Genomic DNA, 17,972 nt, shown 5'->3' on the forward strand with positions numbered 1-17,972 from the left:
ACACACACACACACACACACACACACACACACACACACACACACACACACACACACACACACACACACACACACACACACACACACACACACACACGCGCGCTCGCACACGCACGCACACACACACACACACACACACACACACACACACACACACACACACACACACACACACACACACACAGGTACCTGCTGTTAAATCTCTCAGGGTGCTTCTCTCTCATGATGTGAAAGCGGTGTGCAATGGAGGCATCCTGCAACAGAGAAACAGAACATTGCCGTGATTTGTAATTTTGTAAACTGTAAATGATTGCATGTTCTGCTTTAACATCATACAATGAACATCTCATGAATCCATAGCGATTATGTGCATGGAAATATCACAGGCCAACACGTTTAAAGCAAACTTTTTCCTAACTCCCCAAACCACTGCACCTCAGCACATGTTGTACTGTATGCATATTCATACATGAGCACAGATAGAGGGGCGTGTTACTGTTTGTATTCCTGGCCAAGGGGAAGGTGGCGGTGGGTTTCAGCCAGGGATATGGGGGTATTGACAGAAACCCTGATGAACAGCACGCCGTCTCCACACTGGCTAATTAATTAAACACACATCGTGAGTAATCACAGCTCCCGACCAACCTACAGGATGCTGCCGGCACCCCTGGCAACCAAGTTGTTTTCTCTCTCCACCTCTCTCTCAAGCACGCGCACACGCACACGCACACACACACGCACACGCGCGCACACACACACACACACACACACACACACACAGTGTATAGCCAAACTACAGCTCTGGGTGTTGGTTGATACAGTATGTATTTTTTTTTTTTTTTTTTTTTTTTTTAACTTTAACTGCTTCACAAACTTTCAAGATTTTTTAAAGATAGCCGATGGATATGCTATTTTCAAATAGCCAAAGTACTGACTTTGATGCTATAATATTAACACATTTAGCTGGGGACTCCCTAGAACCATCCCTCTCAGGGACCACTGCTCTAAGGACCCCTGGGGGTCACCTGGACCCCACTGCTCTAAGGGGGTCCTTGGTCCCCACACTGCTCTAAGGGGGTCCCTGGACCTCACTGCTCTAAGGGGGTCCCTGGACCCCACACTGCTCTAAGGGGGTCCCTGGACCTCACTGCTCTAAGGGGGTCCCTGGACCTCACTGCTCTAAGGGGGTCCCTGGACCCTACTGCTCTAAGGGGGTCCCTGGACCCCACACTGCTCTAAGGGGGTCCCTGGACCTCACTGCTCTAAGGGGGTCCCTGGACCCTACTGCTCTAAGGGGGTCCCTGGACCCCACACTGCTCTAAGGGGGTCCCTGGACCCCACACTGCTCTAAGGGGGTCCCTGGACCTCACTGCTCTAAGGGGGTCCCTGGACCCCACACTGCTCTAAGGGGGTCCCTGGACCTCACTGCTCTAAGAGGGTCCCTGGACCCCACACTGCTCTAAGGGGGTCCCTGGACCCCACACTGCTCTAAGGGGGTCCCTGGACCCCACACTGCTCTAAGGGGGTCCCTGGACCCCACACTGCTCTAAGGGGGTCCCTGAACCCCACTGCTCTAAGGGGGTCCCTGGACCCCACACTGCTCTAAGGGGGTCCCTCCTGGACCCCACTGCTCTAAGGGGGTCCCTGAACCCCACTGCTCTAAGGGGGTCCCTCCTGGACCCCACTGCTCTAAGGGGGTCCCTGAACCCCACTGCTCTAAGGGGGTCCCTGAACCCCACTGCTCTAAGGGGGTCCCTGAACCCCACTGCTCTAAGGGGGTCCCTGGACCTCACTGCTCTAAGGGGGTCACCTGGACCCCACTGCTCTAAGGGGGTCCCTGAACCCCACTGCTCTAAGGACCCCTGGACCCCACTGCTCTAAGGGGGTCCCTGGACCCCACACTGCTCTAAGGGGGTCCCTGGACCCCACTGCTCTAAGGGGGTCCCTGGACCTCACTGCTCTAAGGGGGTCCCTGGAAGTCCACTGCTCTAAGGGGGTCCCTGGACCCCACTGCTCTAAGGGGGTCCCTGGACCCCACTGCTCTAAGGGGGTCCCTGGACCCCACTGCTCTAAGGGGGTCCCTGGACCCCACACTGCTCTAAGGGGGTCCCTGGACCCCACACTGCTCTAAGGGGGTCCCTGAACCCCACTGCTCTAAGGGGGTCCCTGGACCCCACACTGCTCTAAGGGGGTCCCTCCTGGACCCCACTGCTCTAAGGGGGTCCCTGGACCCACTGCTTTAAGGGGGTCCCTCCTGGACCCCACTGCTCTAAGGGGGTCCCTGAACCCCACTGCTCTAAGGGGGTCCCTGGACCCCACTGCTCTAAGGGGGTCCCTGAACCCCACTGCTCTAAGGGGGTCCCTGAACCCCACTGCTCTAAGGACCCCTGGACCTCACTGCTCTAAGGGGGTCCCTGAACCCCACTGCTCTAAGGACCCCTGGACCCCACTGCTCTAAGGGGGTCCCTGGACCCCACACTGCTCTAAGGGGGTCCCTGGACCCCACTGCTCTAAGGGGGTCCCTGGACCCCACACTGCTCTAAGGGGGTCCCTGGACCCCACACTGCTCTAAGGGGGTCCCTGGACCCCACACTGCTCTAAGGGGGTCCCTGGACCCCACTGCTCTAAGGGGGTCCCTGGACCTCACTGCTCTAAGGGGGTCCCTGGAAGTCCACTGCTCTAAGGGGGTCCCTGGACCCCACTGCTCTAAGGGGGTCCCTGGACCCCACTGCTCTAAGGGGGTCCCTGGACCCCACTGCTCTAAGGGGGTCCCTGGACCCCACACTGCTCTAAGGGGGTCCCTGGACCCCACACTGCTCTAAGGGGGTCCCTGAACCCCACTGCTCTAAGGGGGTCCCTGGACCCCACACTGCTCTAAGGGGGTCCCTCCTGGACCCCACTGCTCTAAGGGGGTCCCTGGACCCACTGCTTTAAGGGGGTCCCTCCTGGACCCCACTGCTCTAAGGGGGTCCCTGAACCCCACTGCTCTAAGGGGGTCCCTGAACCCCACTGCTCTAAGGGGGTCCCTGAACCTCACTGCTCTAAGGGGGTCCCTGGACCCCACTGCTCTAAGGGGGTCCCTGAACCCCACTGCTCTAAGGGGGTCCCTGAACCCCACTGCTCTAAGGACCCCTGGACCTCACTGCTCTAAGGGGGTCCCTGAACCCCACTGCTCTAAGGACCCCTGGACCTCACTGCTCTAAGGGGGTCCCTGAACCCCACTGCTCTAAGGACCCCTGGACCCCACTGCTCTAAGGGGGTCCCTGGACCCCACACTGCTCTAAGGGGGTCCCTGGACCCCACACTGCTCTAAGGGGGTCCCTGGACCCCACTGCTCTAAGGGGGTCCCTGGACCTCACTGCTCTAAGGGGGTCCCTGGAAGTCCACTGCTCTAAGGGGGTCCCTGGACCCCACTGCTCTAAGGGGGTCCCTGGACCCCACTGCTCTAAGGGGGTCCCTGGACCCCACTGCTCTAAGGGGGTCCCTGGACCCCACACTGCTCTAAGGGGGTCCCTGGACCCCACACTGCTCTAAGGGGGTCCCTGAACCCCACTGCTCTAAGGGGGTCCCTGGACCCCACACTGCTCTAAGGGGGTCCCTCCTGGACCCCACTGCTCTAAGGGGGTCCCTGGACCCACTGCTTTAAGGGGGTCCCTCCTGGACCCCACTGCTCTAAGGGGGTCCCTGAACCCCACTGCTCTAAGGGGGTCCCTGAACCCCACTGCTCTAAGGGGGTCCCTGAACCCCACTGCTCTAAGGGGGTCCCTGAACCCCACTGCTCTAAGGGGGTCCCTGAACCTCACTGCTCTAAGGGGGTCCCTGGACCTCACTGCTCTAAGGGGGTCCCTGAACCCCACTGCTCTAAGGGGGTCCCTGAACCCCACTGCTCTAAGGGGGTCCCTGAACCCCACTGCTCTAAGGGGGTCCCTGAACCCCACTGCTCTAAGGGGGTCCCTGGACCCCACACTGCTCTAAGGGGGTCCCTGGACCCCACACTGCTCTAAGGGGGTCCCTGGACCCCACTGCTCTAAGGGGGTCCCTGGACCTCACTGCTCTAAGGGGGTCCCTGGAAGTCCACTGCTCTAAGGGGGTCCCTGGACCCCACTGCTCTAAGGGGGTCCCTGGACCCCACTGCTCTAAGGGGGTCCCTGGACCCCACTGCTCTAAGGGGGTCCCTGGACCCCACACTGCTCTAAGGGGGTCCCTGGACCCCACACTGCTCTAAGGGGGTCCCTGAACCCCACTGCTCTAAGGGGGTCCCTGGACCCCACACTGCTCTAAGGGGGTCCCTCCTGGACCCCACTGCTCTAAGGGGGTCCCTGGACCCACTGCTTTAAGGGGGTCCCTCCTGGACCCCACTGCTCTAAGGGGGTCCCTGAACCCCACTGCTCTAAGGGGGTCCCTGAACCTCACTGCTCTAAGGGGGTCCCTGGACCCCACTGCTCTAAGGGGGTCCCTGAACCCCACTGCTCTAAGGGGGTCCCTGAACCCCACTGCTCTAAGGACCCCTGTGTCACGGTACCGAGAACTGGCGGACCCAAATGCAGACACAGACAAAAGTTCGACAGTTCAAGGGTGTTTATTGAAAAACAAACTGATAGGCAGGCAGAGCAGAGCAAACAGGCTGGTCAGAGCAAGGGCTGGCAGGCAGGCAGGCAGGCAGGCAGGTGTGGTCTGAGGAGGAGGAGAGGAGAGCGGTGAGAACAGGCAAAATGCAAAAACTAGAAAACACAAGAAAACTGAAGTTCACTGCAGGAACAAACACTGGCATAATACTGGCTAGAAAGTCTACTACCACTGTGGTTGATTTAACAATCTGGCGCTGGTGATGTGGGAAGGCCGGGTCTTTATAGGCTGCAGGAGTTGATGAGCTGATGGCAGGCAGGAGCGTAGATTGGACTGGAAACAGGTGAGCCAAGTGATAAATGGAGCCAAGCCAACGCCCACACACACGCCCACACATAACACAGACACTGACAAGACAGAGACAGACAAGAAAACCACAGCCCTGCCTGGGACTGTGACAGTGCCCCCCCCTCACGGAACGCCTCCAGGAGTTCCACCAGGCTTGTCAGGGTGTTGCTGATGGTAATCGGTGATTAGGGATGGATCCAGAATGAAGCGACGTGGTACCCAACATCTCTCCTCAGGACCATAGCCCTCCCAATCAACCAGGTACTGGAATCCCCTCCCTCTGCGACGCACGTCTAGCAGCCGCCGGACGGTGTACGCTGGACGGTCGTCAATGATACGGGGGGGAGGAGGGGGCGCATCCGGAGGAGACAGCGGACTCGTCAACACCGGTTTCAACAGAGAGACATGGAAGGCGGGGTGGATCTTCATGTGACGAGGGAGCCTGAGCTTGACAGTCGAAGGGTTGATGATGGAGAGCACCTCATAAGGGCCCACATAACGGGGGGAGAGCTTCCTTGAATCAGTCTTCAGGGGGAGGTCCTTAGTAGACAGCCACACACGCTGACCTGGCTGGTACGTGGGGGCTGGGGTCCGATGGCGATCGGCAAACTTCTTGTTCCGTTCCACGGAACTGAGCAAGGCAGCTCGTGCATCCTTCCACACCTTGCGACAGCGTCGTAGGTGAGCCTGAACCGATGGGACGGCGATGTCATCCTCCTCGGCTGGAAAGAGAGGTGGCTGGTACCCCAGAGAACCCTCAAAAGGAGACTTGCCCGTGGCAGCACAGGTCAGAGAATTGTGGGCGTATTCGATCCACAGCAGGTGGGTGCTCCAGGAGGAGGGATTCTTGGCCGCCACACAACGCAGTGCAGCTTCTAGGTCCTGGTTGGCTCGCTCTGTCTGTCCGTTAGTTTGTGGGTGGTAACCAGAAGATAGACTCACAGATGCTCCGAGGGCACGACAGAAAGCCCTCCATACATGTGAGATGAACTGGGGTCCCCTGTCGGAAACAATATCCACAGGGACGCCATGGAGCCGAAAGACATGGTAAGCAAGGAGGTCAGCTGTTTCAAGCGATGTGGGCAGTTTAGGGAGAGCCACAAAATGCACAGCCTTAGAGAATCTGTCCACAATAGTCAGAATGACCGTGTTGCCTTGGGATGGAGGAAGACCCGTGACGAAGTCCAAAGCCATGTGCGACCAGGGTCGACTAGGGACAGGCAGAGGACGGAGCAAGCCAGCAGGCGGCTGATGAGAAGCTTTCCCACGAGCGCACACAGCGCAAGCAGACACAAAAGCACGGGTGTCACGGGCAATGGAGGTCCACCAGAAGTGCCGTTTGAGGAGAGACAGAGTGCGGCCGACCCCTGGATGGCAGGCAAAGCGGGAAGCATGTGCCCAGAGGAGGACCCGCGAGCGAACAGACTCAGGGACGAAGAGACGGTTTGCGGGTCCGTTGCCTGGATCCGGTTGGACCCGTTGAGCCTCTCGCACCAGTGACTCAATCTCCCACATCACAGCTGCCACCACACAGGAAGAGGGAAGGATCGACTCCGGCTGGCCAGTGGATCCTGCAGTGGAGAACTGGCGTGACAGGGAATCCGCCTTCAAGTTACGAGAACCAGGACGGTAAGTCAGGGTGAAGCGGAACCGACCAAAATACAGGGCCCATCGAGCCTGGCGGGAGTTGAGGCGCTTCGCAGACTGGATGTAAGCAAGATTCTTATGGTCTGTCCACACAATGAACGGATGTTCAGCACCCTCCAGCCAGTGCCTCCATTCCTCCAAGGCGAGCTTCACAGCCAACAGCTCCCTGTTCCCCACATCATAGTTGCGCTCAGCAGAGTTCAAAGGATAAGAATAGAAGGCACAGGGATGGAGCTTCCCATCTGTAGCGGACCTCTGGGACAGGATTGCCCCCACCCCGGTGTCTGAAGCGTCGACTTCCACGACAAACTGACGGGACGAGTCAGGGTGGACGAGAACCGGTGCCGTGGTGAACCGCCTCTTCAACTCCTTAAACGCCGTCTCAGCCTCCGCGTTCCAGGTAAAAGGAGTCAACGAGGATGTCAGCTTGTTAAGGGGTGCTGCAACACTGCTGTAGTTTCTGATGAACCTTCTGTAGAAGTTGGCAAAACCAAGGAACCGTTGAAGATGCTTTAAAGATGCGGGTCGAGGCCAGTTCTCCACCGCCTGCACCTTCTCAGGGTCCGCCTTCACCTGGCCATTCTCAACGATGAACCCGAGGAATGTGGTAGACTGGACATGGAATTCACATTTCTCCGCTTTAACAAAGAGCTGGTTCTCCAAAAGACGCTGCAACACTTGTCGGACATGCACCACGTGTTCCTCATGGTTGCGGGAGTAAATCAGGATGTCATCTAGGTAAACAGACACAGTACGGTTGATTAGGTCACGGAGGACATCATTGACCAGTGCTTGGAATACACCTGGAGCATTAGTGAGCCCAAATGGCATGACAAGATATTCAAAATGGCCGATGGGTGTCTTAAAAGCGGTCTTCCACTCATCTTCAGCCCGGATACGAACAAGGTGGTATGCATTACGCAGGTCTAGCTTGGAAAAAATAGTTGCCTCCTGAATGGGCTCAAAAGCAGATGCTAGCAATGGTAATGGATATTTGTTTTTAACAGTGATGTCATTGAGGCCTCGATAGTCAATGCAGGGGCGTAAAGAACCATCTTTCTTACCCACGAAGAAGAACCCAGCGCCAACTGGGGAAGAAGAGGGCCGAATGATGCCAGCTGCCAATGACTCGTGGATGTATTTCTCCATGCTCTCTCTCTCTGGGCGAGACACGTTGTAGAGACGACTAGTAGGCAGTGGAGCTCCCTCATGCAGGTTGATGGCACAGTCATACGGGCGGTGCGGTGGTAATGATAGGGCACGTTGCTTACTGAACACCTCTCCAAGGTTATGGTATTCAGCAGGAACACCAGAAAGGTCTGGAGGCTCCATAATAGCTGGGGAGCTGGCACCCTCAGATGGTGAACGAGCAGACCGTAAGCAGGTTGAGAGACAATACGGACTCCAGCTCACCACCTTGCCTGCCGCCCAGTCAATATGTGGATTGTGTAGTTGTAGCCATGGCTGACCTAGAACGATAGGTACATTAGGAGAGGAAATGACATAGAACTGAATTTGTTCATGATGATTACCGGACACAAGGAGGTGGACGGGTTCGGTACGGTGAGTCACACGGGCCAGAGGATTGCCATTGAGAGCATTAGCTTGCATAGGTGAGGTGAGTGGTTCAAGTGAAATGCCCAACTGGGAAACTACAGACATGTCTAGGAAGCTTTCGTCTGCCCCTGAATCAACAAGAGCAAGCAGTGACAATGACTGAGTATGCAAACTAAGAGTGGCATGAAATTCCATACGGGATCGGGTTTTGGGGGAATATGAAACATGACTCACCAGAACCCCCACTGCTACTGATGAGTCATCTCTTTTGGCCGTGTAGGACATGTGGCGATGTGGTGGTTTGGCTGGCCACAGTAAAAACACACCCCCATCTTCCTTCGGCGTTGGCGTTCATCTGGTGTGAGATGGGCCCGGCCCAATTGCATAGGTTCCTCCCCAGAAAACTCAGCAGGAGGAGGAGGACGACCAAACTCAGCAGGCGGGGCTCTGTAGTTTCCTCCGACAGAGGGCGCTGTAGGACTAGGTGGAGAGGGCTCTGCCTGCCACTGAGCCATCTGGTCAGACATCTTGATGGCAGTGGTAATTGCCTCATCCAGGGAAGGCTGTTCCTTCCTCAAGGCCATCTCTCTGCCAATGCTGCGGGTGAGCCCACTCTGAAAGGCGGTTAGCAGTGCCGGCTCATTCCACCCTGACTCAATTGCTAAAGTTCTGAACTCACTGGCAAACTCTCTCACTGTTCGCCTGCCCTGCCGAAGTCTTAACAGTTGTTGACCAGCCTGCTGCCCTCTAATTGGATGATCATAAATACGTTTTAACTCAGCAGTGAACAGGGCAAAAGTCTGAACAGCAGGTGAATCCTGCTCATGCAAAGCATTAAAATAGCTGAGAGGAGGCCCCTCCAATAGGCTGGCTACATAAGCAATTTTAGCTGCCTCATAAGTGAAACGAGAAGGCTGAGCATTGAAAACTAGCTGGATTTGAGTAACAAACTGACGACAAGTATTTGGATTACCAGAGTACTTTGCAGGTGGAGGAATATGGGGCTCTGCAGCAGGAGCGACTGGAAGCATGGGAGCAACAGCGTCAGCAGCAGGTTGTTGATGGAGCTGAGGTGGAGGTGTGTGGCTGATGGCAGTCAGTTGGTTTGAGATCTCAGCCACGCTATCCATGAGAGACTTTAGCATTTGCTCGTGAGTTCCCAAACACTGCCCCTGTTTGATAATGGCCTCCTTAACTCTGTCATAGTCTGCTGGGTCCATTCGGGCCAGATTGTTCTGTCACGGTACCGAGAACTGGCGGACCCAAATGCAGACACAGACAAAAGTTCGACAGTTCAAGGGTGTTTATTGAAAAACAAACTGATAGGCAGGCAGAGCAGAGCAAACAGGCTGGTCAGAGCAAGGGCTGGCAGGCAGGCAGGCAGGCAGGCAGGTGTGGTCTGAGGAGGAGGAGAGGAGAGCGGTGAGAACAGGCAAAATGCAAAAACTAGAAAACACAAGAAAACTGAAGTTCACTGCAGGAACAAACACTGGCATAATACTGGCTAGAAAGTCTACTACCACTGTGGTTGATTTAACAATCTGGCGCTGGTGATGTGGGAAGGCCGGGTCTTTATAGGCTGCAGGAGTTGATGAGCTGATGGCAGGCAGGAGCGTAGATTGGACTGGAAACAGGTGAGCCAAGTGATAAATGGAGCCAAGCCAACGCCCACACACACGCCCACACATAACACAGACACTGACAAGACAGAGACAGACAAGAAAACCACAGCCCTGCCTGGGACTGTGACACCCTGGACCTCACTGCTCTAAGGGGGTCCCTGAACCCCACTGCTCTAAGGACCCCTGGACCCCACTGCTCTAAGGGGGTCCCTGGACCCCACACTGCTCTAAGGGGGTCCCTGGACCCCACTGCTCTAAGGGGGTCCCTGGACCCCACACTGCTCTAAGGGGGTCCCTGGACCCCACACTGCTCTAAGGGGGTCCCTGGACCCCACACTGCTCTAAGGGGGTCCCTGGACCCCACTGCTCTAAGGGGGTCCCTGGACCTCACTGCTCTAAGGGGGTCCCTGGAAGTCCACTGCTCTAAGGGGGTCCCTGGACCCCACTGCTCTAAGGGGGTCCCTGGACCCCACTGCTCTAAGGGGGTCCCTGGACCCCACTGCTCTAAGGGGGTCCCTGGACCCCACACTGCTCTAAGGGGGTCCCTGGACCCCACACTGCTCTAAGGGGGTCCCTGAACCCCACTGCTCTAAGGGGGTCCCTGGACCCCACACTGCTCTAAGGGGGTCCCTCCTGGACCCCACTGCTCTAAGGGGGTCCCTGGACCCACTGCTTTAAGGGGGTCCCTCCTGGACCCCACTGCTCTAAGGGGGTCCCTGAACCCCACTGCTCTAAGGGGGTCCCTGAACCCCACTGCTCTAAGGGGGTCCCTGAACCCCACTGCTCTAAGGGGGTCCCTGAACCTCACTGCTCTAAGGGGGTCCCTGGACCCCACTGCTCTAAGGGGGTCCCTGAACCCCACTGCTCTAAGGGGGTCCCTGAACCCCACTGCTCTAAGGACCCCTGGACCTCACTGCTCTAAGGGGGTCCCTGAACCCCACTGCTCTAAGGACCCCTGGACCTCACTGCTCTAAGGGGGTCCCTGAACCCCACTGCTCTAAGGACCCCTGGACCCCACTGCTCTAAGGGGGTCCCTGGACCCCACACTGCTCTAAGGGGGTCCCTGGACCCCACACTGCTCTAAGGGGGTCCCTGGACCCCACTGCTCTAAGGGGGTCCCTGGACCTCACTGCTCTAAGGGGGTCCCTGGAAGTCCACTGCTCTAAGGGGGTCCCTGGACCCCACTGCTCTAAGGGGGTCCCTGGACCCCACTGCTCTAAGGGGGTCCCTGGACCCCACTGCTCTAAGGGGGTCCCTGGACCCCACACTGCTCTAAGGGGGTCCCTGGACCCCACACTGCTCTAAGGGGGTCCCTGAACCCCACTGCTCTAAGGGGGTCCCTGGACCCCACACTGCTCTAAGGGGGTCCCTCCTGGACCCCACTGCTCTAAGGGGGTCCCTGGACCCACTGCTTTAAGGGGGTCCCTCCTGGACCCCACTGCTCTAAGGGGGTCCCTGAACCCCACTGCTCTAAGGGGGTCCCTGAACCCCACTGCTCTAAGGGGGTCCCTGAACCCCACTGCTCTAAGGGGGTCCCTGAACCCCACTGCTCTAAGGGGGTCCCTGAACCCCACTGCTCTAAGGGGGTCCCTGAACCCCACTGCTCTAAGGGGGTCCCTGAACCCCACTGCTCTAAGGACCCCTGGACCTCACTGCTCTAAGGGGGTCCCTGGACCCCACTGCTCTAAGGGGGTCCCTGGACCCCACACTGCTCTAAGGGGGTCCCTGGACCCCACTGCTCTAAGGGGGTCCCTGGACCCCACTGCTCTAAGGGGGTCCCTGGACCCCACTGCTCTAAGGGGGTCCCTGGACCCCACACTGCTCTAAGGGGGTCCCTGGACCCCACTGCTCTAAGGGGGTCCCTGGACCCCACACTGCTCTAAGGGGGTCCCTGGACCCTACTGCTCTAAGGGGGTCCCTGGACCTCACTGCTCTAAGGGGGTCCCTGGACCCCACACTGCTCTAAGGGGGTCCCTGGACCCCACTGCTCTAAGGGGGTCCCTGGACCCCACACTGCTCTAAGGGGGTCCCTGGACCCCACTGCTCTAAGGGGGTCCCTGGACCCCACTGCTCTAAGGGGGTCCCTGGACCCCACTGCTCTAAGGGGGTCCCTGGACCCCACACTGCTCTAAGGGGGTCCCTGGACCCCACTGCTCTAAGGGGGTCCCTGGACCCCACACTGCTCTAAGGGGGTCCCTGGACCCTACTGCTCTAAGGGGGTCCCTGGACCTCACTGCTCTAAGGGGGTCCCTGGACCTCACTGCTCTAAGGGGGTCCCTGGACCCCACTGCTCTAAGGGGGTCCCTGGACCCCACACTGCTCTAAGGGGGTCCCTGGACCCCACTGCTCTAAGGGGGTCCCTGGACCCCACACTGCTCTAAGGGGGTCCCTGGACCCCACTGCTCTAAGGGGGTCCCTGGACCCCACACTGCTCTAAGGGGGTCCCTGGACCCTACTGCTCTAAGGGGGTCCCTGGACCTCACTGCTCTAAGGGGGTCCCTGGACCTCACTGCTCTAAGGGTGTCCCTGGACTGCTTAGCTCACCTGTATATAAATTAACATGTCACCCTCTCTACTCTCACAATATTTATGTCAATTTATGTAAAGTGACACAATAATAATCATTATTAAAACGAATATGAGTTAATAACTAATGTTGATTTCCATAATCACTTCATAATAATAAAAATCACAATTTCCAATAACATGGGCCTTTTGAACTTCTAAAGCAGTGGTCAATCTTGGTGTAGTCTACATTTTTGGGGTTATCAGCAGCTCACATCAAAAATCATATATCATTGTAATAACTTATAGACTGCGGCATATTATCCTCAGATCTATCAGATCTATAACAGTCTACAAACACTTCCTCTCTCCTCCTGTCTATGCTGTGTGGTCAGCTTTTTTTTATAAATGGTCTGAATTTCTATTTAGTGCCACTTTCAATGTGTGTTACATTTAGGCACACATCAACAGTAGGTGCAATCATACAAGGACACACGGTTGCAGTTAGAGGTTCAGTGTCCTGCTTGACACTTGACATGAAGCCAGGACAGGCCAGGGATCGAGGCGAGGACCTTCCGCTTTCCAGACGGCCGCTTTACCTCCTGTGCAACTACCGCCTGTTGCTTATGACACATAACATATCACTTCCGGCTTATTTAGATCTCTAACTGTTTTGGAGGCATCTGTTGCTCAATGAGAGCCATGACAGTGTGTGGTTAGCCAGGTATAGGTTTCCTTCGTGGCCTACCACATTTGTGAGCATATATTTTACATTTGCAACGCACGCACACATGCATTTTAACCATTTATTTATTTCCACACAAAGGAGAGCACGCACAGTTGCGCGCGCACACGCGCACACGCACACGCACACACACACACACACACACACAGTATACTGTACATAAACATGTATAATACATAGATAATGTTACAGTAGAGTCAAGTGTACATAGGTTTCAAAAGCAAAACAAAACACAAAAAAGTTCTCAGTAACTAAAAAGAAGTAGGAATAAGAGTTGCAGTACAACTTTTTGGGTTTGTTCCCCTCTCCCCATTCCGCTGAAGCAATCTGCTTTGACCCTCTCTGTTGAAACCACAATCACAGGGAGGACCCCATGCTAGCATTCAGTACAACAATATTGGAGAAGCCAAGAAAAGTAAATAAGAAAATTCGATGGATCCTCTCTTGATGTCTTTTAAGGATGCTCTAAGGAGAAGACCAAAATAATTCTCCCTGCAGATTTGTCTTGTGCTTCAACACGAGCCAGAAAGGTGAGATGATGGATATACAGTATATAAAAGATTGTAACTTGATTTTCTTAGATAATTCTTCTTGTGATCACCGTGCTCTGACTTATGATGCATTACCCGTTCAAATCAACACTGATGGTGGCTGGATAGCCGAAACGTCTGTCATTCGATGTTATAAAGAATAAAAACTAAAATGCAGTCTTGGTGTGTGCAACCCATCACCTTTCTTACAACTTGATTGTCTTACAAACAGGACAATATAGCTGAAAACAAACAGCAAAGTCGAAGAAAGGTTGCCTGTCTTTGGTTTGGAAGATCGTACAAGTGGCACTAGAGCAGGGCAACAGCAAACTATCTCAGGCCTCATTCACACGTACCAAACACCAATCAAGCAAATGTTTGGTCGTTTTTTAGTTTTTTTGGGCCACCACAATGCTTTTCCAATGGGAGTCACATGGTTTGATCAAACATTTGTGTTTGATTGCTGGTGGTGTTCTGCCCCTCCCCCTCATCAAACACAAATGTTTGATCAAACCATGTGACTCCCATTGGAAAAGCATTGTGGTGGCCCAAAAAAACCCTAAAAAACGACCAAACATATGTGTTTGGTACGTGTGAATGAGGCCTCAAGGATTTCAGAATGAATAAAGTGCATTGTCACCTCACGTAGATTGATTATGTACCATTTGTTTAAGGGCTACATGATTATGACTAAATGGATAATTCTGATTATTTTTAGCTTAATGTTGTACTGTATATGAATATTTTTGGTGGAAAAATACACTTGTATAATTTCAAATGATTCATGTTATGTCTTTGTTGCTCATTGTGTTTATTGGTTATATGTAATGGACTGTGATTTGATTGTGCCTCTAAGGTGCAACAGTTTACCAAATAAAATGTTTTGTTGATTAGTTTAGTTAGTTGTTCAGTTTCATGACAGCATATTTGCAAACCAAAATCACGATTTTCCATTACGTTTGAGTAACTGTGCAGCCCAAATGTATATGCTACTTTCCCTATCTATTATATTACATGATATTTCAATTGATTGCCACACACTTACAGTATATTTGCTAAGACATATTAATGGTGTTTGTATTAATCTATGACTGACAACATTATGACTGAAATGTAATCAGATGGGCCTAATACTGGCAATTCTTTAATGATCTAGACTTGACCTCCTTTGGTATTCGTCTCGACTCAGATGCCAGTGAGCAGGTCTTGACTTCACACCTGGTATAACCATTGATTATTGACATACTGCAGATAAACCATCAGCGCCTTCATGTTCGTATGTTCAAAGCATGTTTGACCCCCTTGGGGCAGCAAGCCAACGTCAATTCACTCACTTTCCCCCTAGCTGCCCTCAAATAATTACCATTGTAAAAATCTGGCACCCAAATTAATACTGGACATGTGTAATGTCCTCTCATTGCTCAAAGTTTCGTTCAATTATGAGTGGCCCAGGCGGTTTGATGATGTGCCCGTTCACTAGGAGGAGAGTAATGGCTTTGACAGGAGCACTAGGATCATTAGGGCGACTGACTGCATTATGGTAGGGGAGCTAGCTCAGTGATTAGTTCTGTCTCTCACCCCTGGCCCTGATTGAGATCATTACAATTCACGTCACTTCCACATCCTCCCAAAGGGATGGCTCCATTAATACTCAATCCAACTGGGCTGTGACAGGGCTAAGGCAGGAGGTTAAGGGTGATTTTTACTTAGTTGCACGCCGGTGTTACGCACCAAAAATAGCTGATATACAAGCTCACATGATGCTTCGAAGTGTTGTGAGCTTATAGAACAGCTTTTTTTGGGGGGATTGGCTACTTCGGTGTGCGACACAATGTGCAAAGAAGTATATCAAGCCCTTTAGGTTAAAATTGTTAACAAAAAAAAGATAGCCTTTCTTTTTTTGAAAGGATCATCTGTTTTCAGATATAAATGGCCTGGAGAGTGGAAGTTGTACAGTGAGGGCTTCAGTCCATTCATCATGGCACCAGTGGTTTGACTTTGAGGTGTAAGTACAATTATTGCTTTGTCAGCTTTGCATGCCTCGTCCCCAAACCACTTTTTCCCCCATCATCATTTAAAACGAGTAAATGTAAAAGTGTGTGCTAATTAGTGAATAGTCAAGATCAAATTTGTGATGACACTCCCTAAATAATCAATACTATGTGAACGTTTTGGTTGCTACTGCTGATCTTTTGATTTCGACAATGTCATTACAGAAACAATCTCTCTTCATCTGCATAATCTCCGAGGTAATTATTAGCTTGACTTGTGGCAGTTTTTTTTTATTAATATTATATCACACTCAATTCCATTGAGAGCTCAAAATCTTCTTAATCCTCCACAAACAACTTCATTTGTCATCATCACGGCTGCTGGGTACTAATCCCATTGTTAGATCTAAGACAATACAGTTATAATGACTTCATGTAAGTAGCCATGCAGTCAAAAGTACATTTTTCAATAGTTATTCAGCAAGGAGAAATTCACTGGCATTAATGATTCCCTGTTTCTAAAGTTGATGATCTTTTATGGCGTGGCGTCTAAAAGATGGTGTGTGTGTGTGTGTGTGTGTGTGTGTGTGTGTGTGTGTGTGTGTGTGTGTGTGTGTGTGAACAAGTAGTCTCAAACTTGCCGTGTTGTGTGTGTATCTCATATGACCCTGAGTTAATTAGTGCCGAATGGCAATTTGGATGGACCAACGGTTTTTGGGAACCGAAAAACAACGGATATCAATATCTGTCGACCTGCAGGTCTGAGAAAGACAACGAAATTGTGTGTTCGGGAGATTGTACTGTACGAATATAGGCTTCCCTGATCGGCTAGTCTCACGTATCCAGACAACTATTCCACAATCTCCGATTGCTATATAGAGTCTGGAACTACACCTCCCGAAATCCCAGTAAGGAAGTTATTTCCGTTCATATTTTAAAGCATATTTTTAAATTTCCATTACTGCTAAGCAACAAGCACATTTATCCTAATATAAATAGAAATGATCTAATCTTTATTTATATTAGGATATGTGCGACTGTAAAGAGAAAACGGAATTTCCATTGCTCCAGACTGTATGATGGAAGCATTTGGACTGGTAATGCGAGACTACTGATCGGCAAAACCAAACTTTAACTTTAATTTTATAATGGAAGTCTTCCCCAAATTTGAAGGAATGCATCAAATATGTCATAAATGACTGACATCCCAGGCTGGTCACACGCCACGCCGTTCCCATATGGATCCTGAGATCCACATGATTTCAATTATTTATTTTGCCTCCACCGGCCTCGGTGGTGGCTGGAGGCATCATGAGTTTGTGTTGTCCTAGCGTCCGTACATCCGTCCGTTCGTCCGTCTGTCCGTCCGTCCGAACCTTGTTAATGCGAAATTTCAGGAAATATCAACAAACATCAAACTCAAAGATGCACTGATTTGGTGGTCAAAGGTCAAGGTCACTGTGACCTTCAAATACTGCTCTATTCATACAGTACTACTATACTATTGCAGTAGCAGTTATCAGAGTACTTGCCAGTACTGCCAGTCTGGAGCAATGTAGAACTCTATATTTGGGTAATATACGTGACATCATACTGATGTTGCAAAGCAGCAGATGTTATCAATAATATTGATAACATGTCATATTATGTCATATTATGACATCAGCATCTCCATATGAGTGAGAGAGAGAGAGAGACTGTTTCACTCACACAATTCTGGGTACACACACATTGCTGACATCATAGATGCCTGACATCATACTGTAGATGCCTGACATCATAGACCTCCAAAGTACTTTCTGCCTCAAACTTGAAAAAGCTGCTAAACGTGTCACAGAGTGAGAGAGACAGACACAGAAAGGGAGACGGTACCGATACGGCACACGCCCGCGCGCACGCTCGCGCTCGCGCACGCCACACACACACACACACACACACACACACAGCTGAGTGAATTTTATTTAATCTAGACTAAATTGCTTAGAATTTGTTGGCCAAAGGTCAAGCTCACTATGACCTCACCAGAGTACCGTAATATAGTAAGAGTGGTGACACTACTGTTGCCACTGTCACAATATTGCTTGCTCTGGGTGGGATCTCTGTCGGTTTTCTAAAGTGTCTTGAGACTTGTAAAACTTTAGTAAAATTGAATTGAATTGAATCGTTTAGTAAATTCTGTCTTTTAACGACTACATTTGCCCCGATCCGGCACAAACACTGTTCAGGGAAACTGTTGTTCCCCGATGTCATTGCTAGGGACACGTGCATCAGTAAGCAAGAACTGGGTATGGCAATGAAGGATCGGAAAGTCTGGCGTGGCATTGTGAAATCCATGATCTCGACCGCTGCGATATAGGCCAGTTTATGCCAGTGCAAATACGGCATCGTGGTCTATAGTTAGAAATGCAATATTATAAATAATAACTGGCATATTCATGATATATTCTAATAAGGTTATAATA

The 17,972-nt window shown here is 52.3% G+C and overlaps 1 protein-coding gene across 2 annotated transcripts in view; it reads right to left on the reverse strand.

Annotated features, from left to right (window-relative positions):
* The window catches only part of dgkb (diacylglycerol kinase, beta), an 80,206-nt gene that overhangs the window by 28,098 nt on the left and 34,136 nt on the right, over positions 1-17,972 (reverse strand). For both annotated transcript variants that reach the window (XM_083761657.1, XM_083761656.1), the window contains exon 19: positions 189-253. In XM_083761657.1, the coding sequence (XP_083617783.1) occupies positions 189-253 (65 nt within the window). The remainder of the gene's footprint in view (positions 1-188; positions 254-17,972) is intronic.

This window comes from Protomyctophum parallelum, assembly GCF_964188405.1.
Source record: "Protomyctophum parallelum genome assembly, chromosome: 3".
In the NCBI taxonomy this organism is placed as follows: Eukaryota; Metazoa; Chordata; class Actinopteri; order Myctophiformes; family Myctophidae; genus Protomyctophum; species Protomyctophum parallelum.